This window comes from Salarias fasciatus, chromosome 18, assembly GCF_902148845.1.
Source record: "Salarias fasciatus chromosome 18, fSalaFa1.1, whole genome shotgun sequence".
Taxonomy (NCBI): Eukaryota; Metazoa; Chordata; class Actinopteri; order Blenniiformes; family Blenniidae; genus Salarias; species Salarias fasciatus.
The window spans coordinates 10783144-10803075 of NC_043762.1; the positions used below are offsets into that span (position 1 = coordinate 10783144).

A 19932-nucleotide genomic window follows, 5' to 3' on the forward strand; every position below is an offset into this window, starting at 1 on the left:
GAAGACCACGGTACCTGGAGACATATTTGTGCACCAAGATTAACAAAGTTTAAAAAAAAAGCTGTAGAATAGACATTTAAACTGTGAAAGCTTTTCTGTGACTTAATGCTCAGTTTGATATGAAATCAGGATGAGAACATTTGAACCAGTCAAAGATCGGGGCGAATTAGCCAAGCAGTAGTTAAAGTGACATCTAAAGCTCAGACAGGAGTAAAACCGCTGTGCCGTTATTATATGACGGCTTAACAAGCTCTAATGGAAAAAAGTGCCAGATCTCAGGTCTTGTTACATCTGCAGAATCCGTTTTTTTACCTCTTAAAAGAAAACAACAAAAACAAACTCAACAAGAAAAGGCATTTTCTGTTGCACTTGGACCTGCCTTTATCGTGTGAGACAAATCCTCAGAGTTCATTTACTGGTCCACCGTGTGCAGTAATGTCCGAGTGCTATACTTGGACATGTCATGCATGAAGAATAATCCAGAGAGTTCATGTATGGAGAGTGATCTCAATGGGAAAACTCCAAATAGAGGAAGTCATCTCAAATTTCTCAACCCTGCTTTTAGATATCACGTCTTCAGCCTATTGTCAGATGTTTGGAAGGGTCTTAAAGACAGGAAATGGGGGAGAAAATAAATAAAATGCAGGTGCAGGAAGGAGGGAGCGAGGAGTAAAGAGAAGCTGAATGAAGGCGAATGAGAGGCGAGAGGAGCCGCGGTCTCCAGAGGAGGGACGGAGACGAATGGAGCGAGGGTGAAAAGGCGAGGAGCGGAAAAAGAAAGGGGCGAAAAGAATGAGAGGGAGCGCGAGCGTGACAATGACGGAGTGGAGCGAGCGCGGGAGTGTGAATGAAAGGCCGACAGAAAGGGAGGAATCCATGTGGAACACAAAAGGAGACGGGCACTGCCACCTCTCTCACTGTACGGCTGCATCGCTCGCTCACTTCCCCTCTCCTCTTACACTTTCTCTGCCTTCCACCTTTTCTTCAAAGGGCCTCTTTATAGGTTTTTTCAAAACCATCTCCATTTGTCCACCTCCTCCTTTCCCCTCACAGCTTCCCTCTCTTGCCTGAACCATTTCCTCCTTTTCCTTCCAGTCACCATCTTCCTGTCACCATTGAAGCCATTATCTGATCAAACTGTTTTTTGAGACGGCTGAATGCGTTCTGATTGTCGGATCGGGTTTTGATCATTGATGATCAGATTGATTCGTCAGGCTTATCTGCACCAAGAGTATCATCTGGTTAGTGAACCATTCCCACAATGATCATCCAGCTTTACCTGGAAGGCCACCAGAACTAAAAATGGATTTTATTTTGAGACTAATTGAATCTGATAGGTTTCTTTTATGGAAAAAAAAAAGCTTCTACATGATATATTGTTTGTCACCACGTTGACATTCAGACATCTCTCCAATGGGAATATAGAAACTGATCGAATCAAAGTCAACCGCCTCCTCCAATCTGATCAGAATTTCAATCGAGAGCGGCTGATCTAATCAGAGGTGTCAACATGTGCGCGACAGGATTTCAATTGAACCGGCATTTTAATCTGATTACTTTTGGCCCACGTGACCACAGCTAGGGTTTCTTTCTCCTGGTGATTAGCGCCAAGGTGGCGATGGAGCGAAAGAAGACAGTCATTCCCCCACTGATCCACCAATGCGGTACTCTTCGCCCTACTTAGTGGGTTTGGGGTCAGTGAGACTCTGTTTAAAGGTCAGCTGACCCGGACTGTTATGAGCTGCTTGAACAGCAGAAGCTGTAATCCTTGACCCTGGAATAATCGTATCACCGAAGGTTAATGCATAAAACCACTGTCAATAGCAACACGGCCACTATGAAAGAACGAGTATTGAAAATTCGGCAAAAATGTACAGAGACGAGGAAGCTTGTGGATCCGCTGGGAGGAGATTAGCTTCGGGTATCGTGACTGTGACGTTTCTTTAACTAGTTGTGTTTTGTTACAATGGTGAAGTCACAGAAATTTGTCAAATTCGAACGCATCGCACTTTATAGGCTCTATGAAAATGGGTATGTGTGCTTCGGCTTTTTTCTTCCATGTGATGTCTACCTGGACCAATACTGCCCCCCCCACGGCTGCCTCTGGTACTGCACTGCTGAGTCATACCTGCAAAGCTTCAGGGAGACGGACAGAAGCGCAGATGAAATGAACACTGAGTATCAACAGAAGGCCTCATGTGAGCATAAAGGAGGTTTAACGGGTCGCTTTCATTCTAAACATGAGTTTCTCACAGTTTGATTCCCAAAACTTCTGGAAGGCCTGAACCTTGAGTGAACTTAGGCCGGCAGGCAAACCCGGCGCCGGTTACATGTGAGCAATTTACGAGCCGCAAAACGCTAAAACGCCGCCGTGGATCGTCAATGCACCTGTTTCCGCACAATAGCCGTCTATCTCTCTCCCCCCTCACCCCTTCCTCCTCCTCACGCTCGTGTCTGAAACGATTAGCTCTGTATCCCAACTTCATACGAACCGGTCGATTTGATGGCATCTGGAAAAGTGGCCCGGAGGAGGAGAAAAGGAAAAAAAAAAAAAAAAAAAGGATGGAAAGAAGCAGAGAGGTGATGATGGAGAGAGAGAGAGGGAGGTGAAAAGGAGGCAGTGAAGGGTGTAATTGGCCGAGAGAAGTCGGGCGTGGAGACCATTGTTGGCTGCCCACTGTAGCACAATCTATCTCTGCTTATTCATACTCTCTCTCTCTCCCTCGCTCCATTCCTCCCTTACCTTCTATCACTACATTTACCGCTCCCATTACCCTCGACATCATCCCTCGCTCACCATATCCCCAGAAGTATGTGGACGCACTTTCCCCTCCTGCTTTCAACGCGAACCTGTTTGATCAAGAGAACTCTTCGTCTTTCCCTCGCTCGCTCTCCACCTCCTCTGCTCCCTCCCTTTATTCACTGCTCCTCCTCCACCTCTCTGCTGCTCTCACCCCTTCCCGATGCGTCTCGCTGCAGATAGACCATGAATATCAAATACCTGTGCGATCGGCGGTGCTGCGGCTGGCACAGCGTGGAGGAAGAGAGGACGTCAGGTGTGTGTGTGTGTGTGTGTGTGTGTGTCACACACGGTATGTCGCCGCCAACTGACACATGACAGCCGCCGTGTTTAGAGGAAGAAGCCATTAAAGAGGCAGAGTTCTCCCGTGCCGTCCAGAACTCATCATGCACCCTCTTTGGAAAGCGTTTATAACCCCGTCCAACCCGAGCAATTACCCCAGCAGCTGCTCCCAGTCACTCCACGTATGTGCACGCCGGCGTGCCCGTGCACTTATACGCGCATCTGAGGCGTCGCGCGCTCGTGTGAAGTGTGCCATATGGCTCGTTTGCTTTTGTTTTGTTTTTTTTGTTTTTTTGAGGGGGGGAATTTGCAACATGGAATTCTCCCCTGGTGAAGTCTGTGTTGCTGTAAATTGCAAGTTTGATAGAATGTGTGTGTGTCAGAGTGTGTGTCTATGCGGGCCAGGTGGCAGCTTGAAACATCACTTTAATTAAGCCGGAAAGCCCGTTTCGGCGGTGGAACGGCCCCTCTCTGATTGACTCGTACGTGCCGCCGCCGGGGCCGCGACACGACGCCGAAAACGGCGCCGAGCCCGCCGCCGCACAGCCGCAATCATTAATCACAGCGGCCGCTCCGCCGTGCTAATAACGATCCGGGGTTATGTAACGCCGCTGAAGCTTGGACACACCCGAGGCAGCAACACCTCCTACTTAGATTTTACAAACACTCATTGTTTAATCTCAATAAGGAAGTTAGTGAAATTACTCGTAGGAACTGAAGAACCTTCGAAATGTTTCAGTTTTTATGTTCATTTTTATAGTATCACTCCTAAACTGCAATACTTACATATTCTTACTACTTTCTTTACAAGTTAACAGTTTTATGCGGATTGAAGTTGGATCAGTTGATGGGAGGAAGACGCTCCATTATCTGGATTTTGCACATAAATAAGAAACTTCTCCTCCTCTCTCGCGCGTCAGGCTGAGTTTCACGACGGCCGCGTTAATGGCAACCTCCTCGTGTCCTTGCCTGACAGCCAGACGGCAGATTTATGTTGACGTCGGCCGTCAGGCGGACGGCACCAATGAGGAGCCCCGTAATGGGAAAAATGCTGCGCTTCACACTGCATGAGCCGCAAACATCCCCCGGAATCCTTTTCTCAATTTGATCTGCAGACGTGAGGCGATGGCTACACGAGTTTGTGTCAAAATACACATTTTTGTGTCAAAATGAAAGCAAACCATGAATAATAATAACAATAATGTCTGGGGTTATACTTTCTGTAAAAAGAACTTGCTGACTGTTCCCACTACAGAGCGGGACTAACCTGAGGATTAAAGCTGAAGATGCTGAATGTTCTCTTAACATCGCTGAAACATGATCTATGAGCACGGCAATCAAAGCGCACATGTTTGAAATACAAATCGAGCTTCAGAGTGAATGCTTTCCATTTCTCCATGTGAGATATGAAGAAATTTGCTGTAAAATTTCAAAAACTTCAAAACCGACTCTCTTGCTAAAAAAATATTACTAATTTAAGAATGTTTGGCTGCCGAAAATACAGAAACTAATTGATTGTGACATTGGTGAAGCACCAGGCTGAAAATACTTCATCAATAATAAACTATATAACGATGAAATCTTGAAACAATGTGAATATAATTCAAATATCAAAGACAATGAAGAATGAAATTCAAAGGAAAATATCCAGGATTTCCACTATTTTGCACATTTCTGATCATTTTCACAGGCTGACCTTGCTACGCCGCTCCAAAGCCAGCGAATTTATGTTGCGAAACAGCTTTGATGCGTCACGAGTGCGATCTGTCGCTGAAAACGCGCTGCACAATGGCAGCACGTCTCCAGACCGGTGATTAGCGGCAGTGTCAATTTTTGCATTTTCTGATTCGTCATGAACATGGAGCGACGCCACATCACGCCATCAAGAAATCCTTCATCATTACAGCGAAACGTGCCGGCGGATTACTGTTTCGGAACAGCTCTGCGTGTGTGTGTGTGTGTGATAGATAGCATCTTGGCACGGCGCTGCTGCCGCATTACCGCCGCTCCCGCTGATGGCTTTTCAATATAGCATCGCAGTAATTTTCCATAAGCCCGTGTGACTAATGGCGTAAACAATAGAGCTGAATGTTCACGTTATGGGCCCATTATGGAACTATCAGAGGGGAGGCATGTAAAGACGGATGCCTTTGATCAGCGCGCCATTGTGGGGGCCAGGTGCAAGGCGGGAGGATTTGGATCTTAAAGTGTGTCTTAAGTGCGTGCGAGAGGGGAAAAGAGGGAGGAAGAATGGGAGCGAAATAAAGAGATGAGGAGATGTGACAAAAGGAGGAGAGTGGAGGAAGATGCAGAGAGAGAGAGAGAGAGAGAGAGAGAGAGAGAGAGAGAGAGAGAGAGAGAGAGAGAGAGAGAGAGAGAGAGAGAGAGAGAGAGAGAGAGAAAGAGAGAGAGAGAGAGAGAGAGAGGAATCTCCAGGCAAGCGTTTGGTTTTTACAGGCCGTTGGCAGAGCAATGAATTGCTTAAATGACTCCCAGTCTATCTGTGCAGCCGCCCAAAGTGTCTCATTTGCCGCCGCCGGCGTCACGCAAGCAGTTACCTCGCCGAGCCAATGGGGTTTCCCGACGGCCACGGGCTGCCTCGGAAGCTGGAGAGGGGGGGTGGAGGAGGAGAGGAGGGGGCAGTCAAAGTCAACAGGTTAGGTTCACCAATAACCAACAGCCATCGTCAATGCAGGATGTGAGGGGGAGAGAGAGCGGGCGGGGGCGAGAGGCTGGCTGAGGGGCGAACACACACACACACACACAGCCTGGACGCTCTCACTGAAATTCAATACACGTGATCAATCACTTTGATTTTATTGGGCTGAATGGGAGGAATTGGACCGCGTGGTGAAGCAGTGGCTGCAGTTTCACACCACAGTGAGAAGGTCGAGCGAGGGGTCGAGTCCCGGCCAGAAGTGCTGGTGTGTTTATAGTCACCCAGAAGAGAGATCCAGCTTGATCACCTGGACTGGACTCGTCTGAACTCACCATTGTTTTTTTATGTGGTCCATTTTTTCAAAATTAGTGAAAATAAAAAAAAATAGAAATACGGTGGAAAATCAATCTTATCATAAAAATACAGACAAATATAACTTTACCTACAAAGTTTGACTGAAGTATTAACCCGCTGCAGATGGCTTCCCTCACACGATGATACATTTTCAGAAATGTTTGATTCATTGGACTGATTTCAAGAGGAGTGATTTTTCCCACTCCAGTCTGCAGTGTAACCCTGGACAAGATGAGTTTATTATAAAAAAAAAAGAGAAACATTTTAGCCGATTATGTTCAGTCTCACGTTACTCATCTCATCACGCAAAACCGTGAAAGGCACATAACTGATCAACAAATGGCTGCAGAGCTTATTTTTTGAACGTATTTTTAACTATAAGATGGAGAAAGTGATCAGTCTGCAGCGCTGATCATTAGTCGCTCATAATCCAGGAAATGTACTCCTAAAAATGGCGCTCCATTAGAAGCTGGTTTGGAAAGCTCTCTGCTGCTGTTGATCTCAGATGTTTAAAATGAGGCGCCTGACAGCAGATAACATCTGAAAGGCGCTGGAGCCATTATGGCGGCTGATGTTCCAGGAAACGGGCCAAGGAGGTGAGAGGGGCGAGGGGACAGGGGGGAGGTGGGCGGAGGCAGAACGAGGGCGGGCGGAGGCAAAACGGCCAATATTTAGGTAAAAGGACACATAAAGAGACAATATGAGACAATAATTCATTTCCTTACTTCTTTGGCATGTTTTCTTTTTTAATTTTGCTTCTAATTTTGAAAGTTTGTCAGCTCTTATCATTACTTACAGTCATTCGTCGCTGTTTTTATTGCCGTTGTTTCTTGCTCGTGTCGTCTTGGCCATCATTGTTTTTCTCATTTTAGTTACTTTTGTTTTATCACGTTTTCTTATTGTCTTTAGTATATTAACTTCAATGTACGCAAACAACTTCTAATTCTATTCTTTGAAATCTTATTTAACATTATTATTACTCCTCTTTTTTTTAACTTAACTTACAATGCTTTCAGCTGTTGACTTTGTTAAAGCATTTCACACCTGAAATATGGAGAAAAATGCAGATTTCAATCGAAGCTGAAGTACAACACGAGAGCTGACGGAGCTGAGGAGAATCTGACGTGAATTCCGCGCCGAACCCGCCCGGGAAGCCTTCCTCTGTACTTATGAGATGAAGGAGTGTGGCGCGTCTTCGCCGGCGGCGCCCGCCATAACCATCAGCATGACTTTTCCCTCACGATGAAGATCATCCACACTGCCGCCAATCAAATTAACTGCCCAATTACGCCCCTAATGCGCCACACACGCACACACATTAAAAAAAATAAAACTTAAAAAAAAAAAAAAAAATGCACCTGATTATCTGGCCAGATGTAACCTGGAGGCAGGCGGGCCAGATGTGAAGACGCCGAGTCTGCGGCTGCTGAATGTGTGCGACGGCAGAGTTATGGAAATGCGAATGGCTTTTTAATACGGGCCGTAAAAAGCGGATGAGCTTTTAACAGCTGCCGCAGAGGAGGGCGGCTCCGCGACGGGAGCGGCTGGAAACGCGGTAACCCTCTGATGAGCGCCGATTCTTCGCAGAAGGTAAAACTTCAGCAGGGAGCAATCACGGGATGAGAGGCGTCCGCTGGATGCTATACGTTAAGACGACGGACCGTGTGCGGAGAGTCTTTAACAGAGCGGGGCTCGCTTCTTATTCGGCCCACACTTCAGACTGACGGGGAAATAAAGGCGAACTCTCCGGCGTTTCCACCTCGACCGGCCGGCGCCGCTCTGAAGGGAGTGACGGAGCAGTATACAGCGGCGGCAGCGGCGGCGGCCCACGCTGATCAACCATGAAATTGTGATTTGTCAGAGCAACTCCGGATGGAGATTAAAATTAGTGCTACGGACTAAATGCACGGGTAATGAGCTGCACTTTGATTAACCAGCTAGTTTACTGGCAGAGGAGGAAGAGGAGGAGGAGGAGGAGGAGGAGGAGGAGGAGGAGGAGGAGGAGGAAGGAGCCGGGGGCAGCTTTGGGAAGCAGGCTGGTGTCGGGGCGGAGTCTTACCGAATCTCTGGAGGACTGCATCTGGGCCTCAGCGTTCTGCAGGACGGAAAAACACACACAAGAGTTAACAAACCGCCAGAGCGGCAAGGTGATCGCATGAACCTGGATGAGTGAAGGAGCAGAAGAGACAGAGAAACCAAGCAAGCAAACCGTCGAGCCGTTAACAGTCCCTCCGCAGCACTCAATCAAATGCTTCACAGTAACTTTTCATTACAGAATTCATAAAAACGGTGTAATTACTCTGCAGATGTCATGAAACTCCTAACATATTGATTTAACTTCAACTAAATTGAAAAAAAAAAACAAAAAACAAAAACAAATATTTGTGCTGCTTCTGCTGTGGCGGGTTTAGCATTATTGCAACATCTGCCGAGTGTGTTTCCTCATTACACTGCATTAAGTTTAATATATTAGGCTGAGTAACTGCCATTTTTAATATGTCTTTATGCGTCAAAAAGCATAATTTAGTCTATAAATCCAGTTGCCGTGATGTTTTAGGTTTGATGATTTGTGTAATGCTTATTTTTAATGATTACAGACCTCTGAAGGTCATGATAACATCAGGATGGAGGATTTTATCGTTGAGTTTGTCTTTTTAATAATACAGAACACGTTATCTTCATGTTTTTTTTCACAAATAGTGGGATATTTAGATCTGGAGATCTTAAACATTGATGAGTTTAAATGTAAGATTCAGTAATTTAGGGTTTAAATTCCAGTTCAGGTGATTCCTATTGGTTAATTTAACAGGTAATTTTATGTTTTAATAATTGTTGCAGTTGCAGTCTGTGTCAATCAATGGCTGAATTTCTCATGTAAAGTGTGTTTTTAATGCTACAGAAGATCTGATCCCGTCAGATTTTTGGTTTAGATTCTTGTTCAGTTTGCTGAGAGGTTTGGCCGGAGACCGGAGCTGCTCTGCAGACCTCGTCTCCCCGGAGCGCCATCTCCAAGCCGCTCAGCATCACGCTCTCCGCCCTCCGCAGCCGATAACCACAGATCAAATAAATCCCGCCGCCTAACGACTGAGTGCGCAGAGTCGGCCGGACTTAAAGCCCGCGCTTTAATCTGAAGATGAGTATCGACCGGCGAGGCGCTCCGTCTCATCCGGCTTCGCCCTTCGGCGACAAGCGGCCGACGGCCTCATCTGCATCCTCGTCGGCGACCGGCCGGCCGGCCGGCCGCTTGATTGACACAGTTGTCCAACGAATGGCTTCCCGGGCGCGGGAGAGCGGCGCATTCAAGGCTGCTGAGCGCCATAACTCACGTTAGTGCTCGACGCGGTGCGCGTTGGGGCCGGCTGGCAGCGCCGGGGAGATAGCAGGGAGTCATCGACTGCTGCCGAGGAGAAATCACCAACGTGATTTAAAACTCGGCCTGCACTCTTCACTCCTCCCAGAGCAGAGGGGTGTGTGCAGCCTCGGCTGTCGTCCACTGGAACTTCACTTAGAACCCTCGGAGCTGATGTGCCAGTTCATTCGTACAAAATAATGTCTTCGAACTGACCATCAATGATCAATTCCGATTTGATATTTTCTTTTTTTTCCTCCTGTGTCGGCATTTAATCTATCATTTTAAGGTTGGAGTTTACAGGAAGCTGCCAATATGGTCACTAACCAGGAAATGGCAAACCCTTCCAGGGTCATGGATGAGTGCTATTCATGGCCCACAATGCAACAGAATTAGCATTGACAGATGAAACATTCAGCATTTACAGTTAATAAATACAGTTTCGGTGCATTTATCGCTAAAATTCACAGAAAAAGGAGGCATTAAAGTGAAATCCAGTAATTTATTGTGTTGATTGCAAAATAGCCTATTAAGGCTTCACCATATGGATGATTTAAAATGAAATGTGTTATGTAAAACTACTTTTTCAACATTTTCTCATTTTCTAAAGCAAAGAAGACAGATTTAGTCATTGAATAAAGGGAACACAGCAGTTTTCATGGCATTATGTTGTTTAAGGCAACAATCGCCACAACTTTCATGAATTTTCTACTTCAACTATAAAAATCCCTATAAGAACAAGTCTTTAGACTCTTTAAGTCCCTGAAACTCAGGAAACTAAAGGTTATTTCTGCACTTCGACACTTCACGGTCAATGAAAATCAAGATTTAATCGAATAAAGACGATTAAACAGCATTAAACTGGCAAAATATGACAATTTCTACCTCTAAGATTTTCAAATTTGTCAAGGATTTGGGTGAAATACTAGCTAGACACTTTTTAATGCATCTTCTCTGTTATTTATTATAGATTTGTGCAAAAAGTCAACTACATCCATCGTATTAATGCTGAAGTGACCAAATGTTCAGTGTTTGAAGGAATGGAGAAGTTCCAGGCCGTGAGCGGCGTTCGTCCTCGCAGACGGAGCGACACCAGCGGCGATTTGTTGGGCCGTTTGTAACGCGTAATGTGCCGGAGCGCCGCCGCCTGATTGATATTCAAGCCGAGTGCGTTCCTCACTCTCTGCCTGCTACCTGCCCCGCGTCGGCTCATCCCCGCATCCATCAATCCACCGAGTCAGCTCGGAGGCAAAACACGGCGCGGCGAGATGGAAACGGGCAGAGACGGCGAAGGTTACCTAACGGAGAGGGGGGGGGGGGGAGCGCCGCGGAATGAGAATGAAAGGAGCGGTAAGCGAGGGCTGACAGATAAAGAAAAGACTGGAGATGGAGCGGAGGGGGAGGAGAGGGCGAAAGGAGATAGAGAGGAGGGGCCGGAGCTCCACAGGTTTGCTCGCCGCGGCCTGATAATGGAGAGGAGTGCGGCGGCGGAGCGGGACCATCAATCTGCATGCTCGGCTAGCGGCGTTGTGTTAGCCCGGGAAATGAGGAGACAACACGGCGGGATTAACAGCGCGACGTGACAGCACACGCACACGCATGCTTGGGATGGGGTGTGTTGTGTGTGTGTGTGTGTGTGTGTGTGTGTGTGTGTGTGTGTCATGGTATGGGATGCATGATGCTGAGTAGGGGGGAGAGTGACAGACGTACCACTTCACGGGGTAAGAAGGCGTCCTCCTGGCGCAGCACCAGCAGGAACACGGCCCCGCCCATCGGCGTTGCCCGGAGCAACGCCACCACCTCCTCCTGGGTGCGGCCGTTCAGGTCGACGCCGTTCACCTGGAGGAAATAAACACACATCATTTTTTTATACGTCTTAAAAAACTACGTTAGTTCAACTGACTAAACGTTCGATTAGCCCGATCCAGCACCACCGCGGCGCCAAACCGACGGGGGCATGAAAGGATTCGCCGTTCTGCGGGAAGCTGCACGGTGTAATCCTTTATGCAAATGGCCTCGCAGCGCGACATGACGAAACTTCCCGAGCCGCTCCGTCGGCGCAGACGGAGCACGAAAACACGTCCTCTGATTTCATTAAGAGATGTGCAACTTCCATGAAAACGCACTCAGTCATAATCCATTAGCTGCACTTTAAAGCGCGGCAGAAGGCGGGAACGCTGCAGCAGATTTAAGGTGTTCTGTACTTGTTGAGTGTCCACAAACAAAAACGTGTCTCTTCCGTGTTTCGTCTCTGATGTAGGTCAAACAATCAGCAGCAGAAAGTCACAACAGGAACACGTGTTTGATTTGAGGGACATGTCTTCCTGCATGTTAGCATGCTTGCGCTATTGTGGGGATTTCTCCAGACTTTCTCCCAGAATGCTTTCTTATTTTGTCTGGAATGATCCCGTTCCCTTGCATTTCTCACCTCCAGCAGCCTGTCTCCCGCCTTGAGGCGGCCATCTTGGATGGCGGCCCCCCGGGGAAGGATGTTCTTCACGTAGATGGGCGCCGAGCCCCCGATGGGGACGTCCCGCGACGTGATGCTGAAGCCGAGTCCCTCCGGGCCTGCGGGATGGGAGAGGATCTCATGAAGGACTTCTGGCTCTCGCATTTCGACACAAACAGCCCAAAGCCAGCGTCGACGCTCGGCTCTAATAACGAGATTAGATGCAGCAGGATCTGTCTGAGCCCAGCATGCGTGACTGATTACAGACATTAGCAGATCAGGAACTAATCAGCATCGTGGCACATTGGGAAAGATGAGAAAAGTTGAGTTTTTATGCTGGAAAAAGTTAGCTTCTATTTATGGATGACAGCAGAAATTATTTTTTTTACATTTTTTTATTAATCCAGCGAAAACTTGCAACAGTGAAAAAATGCTTCACGTAGAATAAGAGTGTCCAATATGCAGCTGGAAGGCTATAAGTTTCTTTTTGTTTTCATGTATGCAGACAGCATTTTCAAAATGTGGCACATTTCTGAAAGGACAATGCAAATGCATTACATTTTCTCCTGTAACACTGCGGTATAAATGGGGATTAAGACTCCGTAACCTCATATTCACATGGAAGTAACCGGCGGGCCCCTTTTCCACCTGCTGGGAGTAAACACAGTCATCACTCTTCTTTTCCTGGTGATCTGACCTTTACTGCACACCTTAACTAAATGTTGCTGATCTTTGTGCACGTATTAATCTCTGTTAACGCGTGTGTGTGTGTGTGTGTAATCCTGCACGCAACCCATTATGAGTTTAAATCACCGGAAACAGTCCTCGTAAAGATAAAGGATGAAGAGCTCAGACTCTATGTACACTCATAAAGTACCATTATTATTATTACTGTAAGTGTTACATATGATAAGTCAATTCAAAAATTGAAGTTGAACCATGGAATAACTGCAAGCAATTATGACTTATAACTTATAATATGCCATCTTTAGATTTAACTGAAAGCTAGAAACTGAAAAAACAAGCATTCTTTGATCTTACGCTATAAAACTGCCAGATGTTGTGCTCCAAAGTTTGAATCAGGTGACTAATTGATTTTTGTTTTTATATTTCCTCCAGCATGCTTTGCAGGAGCAGCTTCAAACGGCATTGTTTTCAGAATGCTCACAAAGAAAAAAAGGTTAATATGGGGGACAATAATGAGCCTCCATGCTGTATCGGAGCTCTGGCCTTAATCCTCCCTGCCTGTCTGACTGAGCTGATGCGAAAGAATAGCAGAACACTTAGCCATCCTTGTTTCACATCCTCTTCCTAATCCCCTGCATTGATGAGCCAATCAACTTCCCACAGGCAGGCGAGGTGCGGCATTACGCTCGCCGGTAAATGCCTGTAGAGTTCCTGGCTTTAAACAGGGAGGAGGATCTTTAAAAGTCCCATTAGCTTGATTAAGACATACCTAAGCAATTTCCTGCGTGGAATAGGACGCCCTGATTGATTCTGATACTCCCCGGGATTTGCGAGGAGGCCGGCGTCTGATTCGAGCACATAAACAATACGGGGGGTTTAATCTACGCTCGGAGCCACGGGCTTAAGTCGACACTCAAAAACAAAACAGGCGAGCCAAAAGGGTCTCTCGGGAGTCGCTGTGAATCCCCGCAAGTGTCGGCTCCGGCGACGGCAAACAAAAAGGTGGGAATGAGCGGAGATGGGGCGCGAATCTGGAATGGAACCGTGAAACAAAACAAAAATGAGTGAGTGGAAGCGGTTCAGAGCGGAGATGGAGGGAGCATCCAGCAGCTGGGCCGCTCTGGCTCCATTCCAGTCCCGCAAAGAGAAGACAGGTTTTGGGTAAAAAACGTCGGCGGGCATATGCTGCGGCCCCGTCAGACTTTTCACGCCGTGGCGTTTGACACGAAGGGGAGCTAAAAAGCTCTCCGGGCGCCGAAACCTGGCGCCGACAACCTGGAGTCCTGCTGGCAGGGGTTTGCACTTCCTGCGCCAGCCGTCAGTCAAAGCCTCCACCGAGGAAGACCTGCCCAGAGTCCTGGGCCCGACGTCGGCGTCCGCCGGGGTCCTGCTGGCTTCCTCAGGTCATGGCGAACCCGGGATGTTCGTCTGAACCCGTTACATCATTTTTTTTTTGCACGCCCCTGCGTTCGGACCGCTTCTCAACAAACTGTTCCAGCGCTTTGGCTTCTGATGTGCCAGGAATGAGGAAACGGCCTGTTTTCACAGTCGAAATCCAAAGGCGAGGAAAATACACAACGCCGGCGTCGCTCTTCAGGAGGAATGCGGAGCGCGAGGAGAGACTTTCACAGACCTTCCAGAAATAAACAGATGATACTTCAAAAAAACAAAATGAGATAATAAATCATCCCGGGACTGAGGAAACTTTTTCCCAGGAAGAAAGTTATTTTTCTGACGATCCGCAGTTTCGGGTGAAGAAAACATTTATTTCCAGAGTCAAATGGCTGTTGGGTCATGTTCGTGTTGATTGAGGCTACTTTTCCCACAGAACTCAAGAATTTTCATTTAGGCTCCATTTAAATGACATTTCCAAGTAAAACCTTGGTTGAGTTTTGGTTCGTTCGGAACCACTGAGGAGGGAACGTGCGCCTCACCTTTCTTCAGCTGGATGTTGAGCCTCCTCCCGATCTTCTTGGTGTAGCCCGCCGTGGGCGTGGAGTTGAGCGCCCTCTGCGGGGAGTGGGCGTGGCCGGTGGGAGGCTTGGCGGCCGACACGGCCGGGTGGGTCATGGGCGGGTAGCCGTCCGTCTGGTCCGGGTGGGCGTGGGGGTGGGCGTGGGGGTGCGGGTGGGAGTGCGGGTGCGACTGAGACCCGTGCCTGGACATCCTCTGCGGCGTGTGGTCGACGCCCGACACGCTGCCGCCGCCCAGGGAGTCGGGGCTGAAGCGGCCGGAGGAGTACGCCGGGTTCCTCTCGGCCTGCGACAGCTGCTCGTAGTGGGCCTTCATGGAGGACGGCACCACGTGGAACATGATGACCGGGGAGCGCATGGCTTGGCGGAACATGTTCTGAGCTCTGAGGAGAGTCGACACAGAGACAAGCTCAGCTACACCACTGAATCTACCGACGCTGATATACAGAACCCTGCCTGCGCCCTCCACCTCCCCCCCACAGTGTCTCAATGACGCAAACGCATCCAGACTATTTATAAAAATCCATCTTCGCCCACCTGAACATTGTGACATGTTAATTAATACTTATTGCCAGTGTGAGCGGCTCTAAAAAGAGACTCAACCCTCCCCGACAGCTCCATCTCATAATCCCCTCATTTGGCTGCAGATGAAGGAGACCTCTATCCGTCGGATAGTTTGCAGAAAATCCTCTCTTAAAGCCCCTTCGGAGTGAGCTCATGTACAGTAGGTGTGAATGAATCTCATGTTGGCTGTCAGCACCCTGTAAAAGCCCAGCCTTGTTAGCACCACCTGTTTCAATAAAGCAGATTTTCCAGCGCGGCTCCAGCCGAGGCCTCCCTCCTGACAGCTGAGCGGACGTTTGGGGCCCCAGAATTTCTATTGCTTCCCTTCTGAACACTCCCCCCACCCCCTCCCCCTCCCCCCACCCCTGATTAACAACTGAAACTTGGACAGCCGAAGGATTCCGTCGTGAAATTCCGGCGCCCGGTTTTTTTCCCAGCCGCTAACGACCCTCCCCTGAGGAAGACGGTCTGGTCACCGCATCGTTACGATTTCAGGCCGGATCGAGCTCCAGACGGGATTTAATCTGCCGCCTTACAAAAATAACAGGAGCAACTGCGGCGGCGACGCTTTCAGAGCAACGCTGTGCATGGAAGGCTTTCAACACGCCATTAAACTTCTGGTTCCAGAAAACACAACAAGACAGGAATCAAAAGGACCAGAGCACCAAAATAACAGAATTCATCAAAAACCTCTCTGAGGTTTCAGCCTCTCATGGTGTTTCCTGATGTAAACTTTTCTACTTTAACAAACGGCCTTATTGGTTATATCTGTTGTCGTTTTGTCACTTTTCGCCAGTAATTTGCTCTGTGTCCATTTGAAGCTACATATAATTACTATAAGATTAAATTGGCTGCATGACCTCCTCCTTTTTTCTTGTTCAAAGGTAATAATGAAGGTTTTTCTTCTGTATTTTAGCAGCATTCCATGATCGTACAGTGCCGTCCAGGTGGGATGAAGCCATATCTTATTACAAGTGACATGAGCAGCCAACCAACGGGGGAAAAAAAAATGTCACTTATAGTCCAGAACATATAACATCCTCAGTTTTAATTGTGTATAGGAGTCAAACAAGACAGGATTCTGTGCAGAGAAACACCGTGGCAGAGAGCAGACGCTTCAAATCCAACTAAAGCGCCGACATGCACCTGAGCGCCGTCGTGTGTGGGTGGTTCTCTGCAGTGACAGCCACCTTGCATAATGCACACCTCTTTGGAATTGCGGATCAGAGCACGCATGGATTTAGTATACATTTATACCGTCATGGGAAGATCACAAGACACACGTATCTCTGCCTCTGCAGCTTTTAATACTGCATGTGACACAGTAACATAAGACAAACAAAGCAGGCATGCGTCAACACGGGATCCGGAGAAAGGGAAAGTGGGTGGACGCTGGTTAGGCGGGGAACGGAAGCGTGAGACGTGAGCGGCACCGACACGCAGGGGCTGTGAGTGTTCGGCGCCTCGTTCCCATCGCTTCCAGGGGAGGGGAAGAGAAAGGCGCGAGAGAGCAGGAGTCCTGTGGAGGTGTTACTGAAACTCGGGGGAGTAAAAAGCCGAGAGGATTGCAGACGCCGCTTCAGCAATTGAGGCTGCGACCTACAGGAGTTAAATAGGGAAAGGTTAGCTTAGCGCAGTGGAGCAGGGAGGAGGGCGGGAGGGAAGGAAAAGCAAGAGACACCGAAGGGGGCGGGGCGAAAGGGAAGCACACAGGAAACCCAGGGACCACCAGAGCTCGGCCGTGGTGGCTCCCGGCCAGCCTTACTGTTCGAATCGGATGTTTCGCAGGTCTCCGTTATTAATACGGACGATGCAGTCGTTCTCCTGGAACAGGCCCTGCTGCTCGGCCTTCCCTCCCCGCTCCAGACGCTTGACCAACAAGCCAAGAGTCCTGAAATGTTTAGAAGGTCATGTCAAGAAGATGAGATGAAAAACAAAGGGCCTGGCTGCAGGACGAGGCTGACTCTCGGTATTCATTTGGGATTTTTCAGTCCACAAACTGTGCTATAAAAAGAACTCTTTCCAAACAGCTTTAAGAACAAGTTGGGTTTGACCCCGTTTGAATCCACTCAGGGACCTGGTGTAGCTGTCAGGGAGATTATCCCTGGCTAAAGTCCATGTCGTCCGAATGATTGCAAGCGTGCACGTGAGTCATATTTGGATTTTTTGGGATTTAGCCATTCGATAAAACGTTCACAGGTTTGGGGTGAGAGACGACATCTGCTAATGCTGAGGCTTCGTGACCCAATCCGATGTTTGTGCCAGAGAGGTTTGATGTGGAGGAATCAAAACTGACATGACTGATTGTGTTTTTTTATCTTCATGAAGGATTAAGTTCACTGTAAAGTGACCAGGTAACCTTAACTGACCAAAGCCATCCTCTCATTTCAGAGTTTAGTATGTTACTGTCAGGTTGTTGGTTCATTTCCCGCTGCCACTCGTCTGCTCAACAATCAGAATTAGGGCTTATGATAGTGCAATTTACATAAATGTTATCCTTATTCTGTTCATCTGAACCTTTGCCATCTACCTCAAATCGTTTTGCTTCTTTGTTTTTAAATAATAATGAATTTCGCTGATGTTGAATCTCCAGAAAGGTTTAGTATTTGTTGTATTTGGGCCAACGTATGTCTGTATTTGACGCTTTGAGGAGCAACAAACACTCCAGCATCGTTGTCGTATAGACGGACATTCAAAACACGATGGAAGTTTTCCATTTACACTTGACGGTGTAAACGGGGTCTGGGATATCTGTGGGAAAAGCCAATTCAATCACCACGTTCAGAAACTCCAGAGCAGTTCGGTCGGCGCTGCTGCTTCACACGCCCCTCGAAGGCCTGCCGTCTTTTCTTTGTGAGTGCAAAACACAAAAAAATGGGTTTAGAGGGCGACAAAAAAAAAAAAAAAAAAGAATCTGCATTAAGCGCCAAGAGGAGCTGAGCTGGAGCGGAGCCGCTCTGCTCTATCGCCCCACGGCCCCTGAGCCACGCTGAGCCGCGACGGTTTGTCGCCCTGTAATCTGGTGTGGCCAACTGGCTTAGGCCTCCGCCGTGCCGCCGCGGCGAGGGGCGAACCTCACCTGAAAGGGCGCCTTCCGCGGATTAGACCCCGGAGGAAAATCAAGCGACGGCACGAGCCTAATCGAGTCGGCTCCGGCGTGGAGCGCGGATCGGTGTGTGTATAAAGGCTTTCTCGGAGGGAGCCGGAGCCACTGTCGCCGAGGTGAATCGGTTTGATTTTGGGCTTTAATACTCGCCCTCGCCCGGAGCTTCTAATTCGATATGAATGGGAATGTGATTACAGCCCGGGGCAGGGAAGTTCAGGAGTTGAGGAAGTTCAGAGACAATTCTGCTGATTGAATTTGACGGAGAACACAATGTGATTTGCTGTGGACGGGCCACTTCTCTGATGAAAGCCCCGCATCTTAATCTTGGGTGTAACGCCCAAACTGACATTTCCTCGATAAGAGAAAGGCGCAGTGTAAATGTGCTTTTAGGTTGATTGAGTCGGGCAGAGAGAGAGAAAGAGAGAGAGAGAGAGAGAGAGAAGTGATATGATTTACATTTAGAATAAAGTTCAGAGAAGAGTTTGAAGTTAGAGATGATGTTTGGAAGAAAGTACGAAATCAACTCACAGAATCATATCTGCAGCACGTTTTTTTTAATTTTTTTACCATGATTTTAACTTTCATCTGAGCTTAAAACGCCATTTCAGCTTCTTTTCACTGGATCTTTTGCTTCATCTGCAACAAAAGTTCCAGAAAGCCGGCCTCTCTGGGCGGATTCAAAGCAGATGTGAAATTCCTCTAAATCCTTCACAGCTTTGTTCCACATGTGCGGGGTGGTGTGTGTGTGTGTGTGTGTGTGTGTGTGTGTGTGTGTGTGTGTGTGTGTGTGTGGATGTGAGTGCCGGGCGCACTGCTCAGTGTGTCCTTTGTACATCTGAAATGTGACGTGACAGCAGCGGCGGGGAGAAATATGACGGTCACCTGCGAACCCCAAACAACCGTGATTGATTACTGTAAACTGGCAAATGGCTTCATGATGCTGGCACTCAAACGTGTGTGTGTGTGTGTGTGTGTGTGTGTCACTCGGCTTCAACACACACTAAAGAGGAATGTGTGGTATGCATCGAGTGTGTGTGTGTTCAGGGCGAGGGGAACTTTTCCAGAGCAAAAACAGGTCAAAACAAACAAATTTAACAACTTTAAAAAAACTGTTAAAACAAATTAGACATGTAATTAGCTAAAGAATGATGTGTGTAGTAACGGCACTCCAAAAAATTTAAAAGATACCACGTGTGCAGGGATTTGGGGATACATTCCCCCCTTTTTAAAATCATCTTTCAATTATGTATAATATAGATTTTTCAATTTCTTGATCGATAATTACTAGAAAAACAAAATAAACATATTTGAATTGCTATATGAAAGAAATGTGACATTTAAATAAAGTGGAAAAATAATCAATCAACAAATAAATAAATAAATGGTATATTGATATTCTAATAATTCTTACAACTTAGATTTTAAATTGCCACATTAAATAACCAACTGACTTAAGAAATGATCAGAAAAAAATGAAAAATACAAATAAATTAAATAATTATTATTGTTATTCAGTTGTTTATTGTCAGTTTTTCAGATATCAATAGAGTTAAAGTGTCGTGCAGTTTGAAATGATCCAATCTGAAGTAGTTTAAAACGATTTTTGTCCATGGATTGTTCATTAGAGGCACAACTAGTTGTTCCATATTCTAATAGCTCCTGGAATGATCAAAGTTAAGCTGAGCCTCCAGGTCATTTTAAAAATGTTG

At 47.3% G+C, this 19932-nt stretch overlaps 1 protein-coding gene across 4 annotated transcripts in view; it reads right to left on the reverse strand.

The window, feature by feature from the left end:
• pard3ab (par-3 family cell polarity regulator alpha, b) overlaps positions 1-19932 on the reverse strand; it is a 211142-nt gene that overhangs the window by 82953 nt on the left and 108257 nt on the right. For 2 of the 4 annotated variants that reach the window (XM_030115318.1, XM_030115317.1), the window contains exons 8-13: positions 16883-17008; positions 14515-14936; positions 11873-12012; positions 11155-11283; positions 8155-8190; positions 5641-5688 (exon numbers count right to left, since the gene is read on the reverse strand). In XM_030115318.1, coding sequence (XP_029971178.1) covers positions 5641-5688; positions 8155-8190; positions 11155-11283; positions 11873-12012; positions 14515-14936; positions 16883-17008 — 901 coding nt within the window. The remainder of the gene's footprint in view (positions 1-5640; positions 5689-8154; positions 8191-11154; positions 11284-11872; positions 12013-14514; positions 14937-16882; positions 17009-19932) is intronic. The other 2 variants (XM_030115321.1, XM_030115320.1) reach the window with 1 other exon arrangement.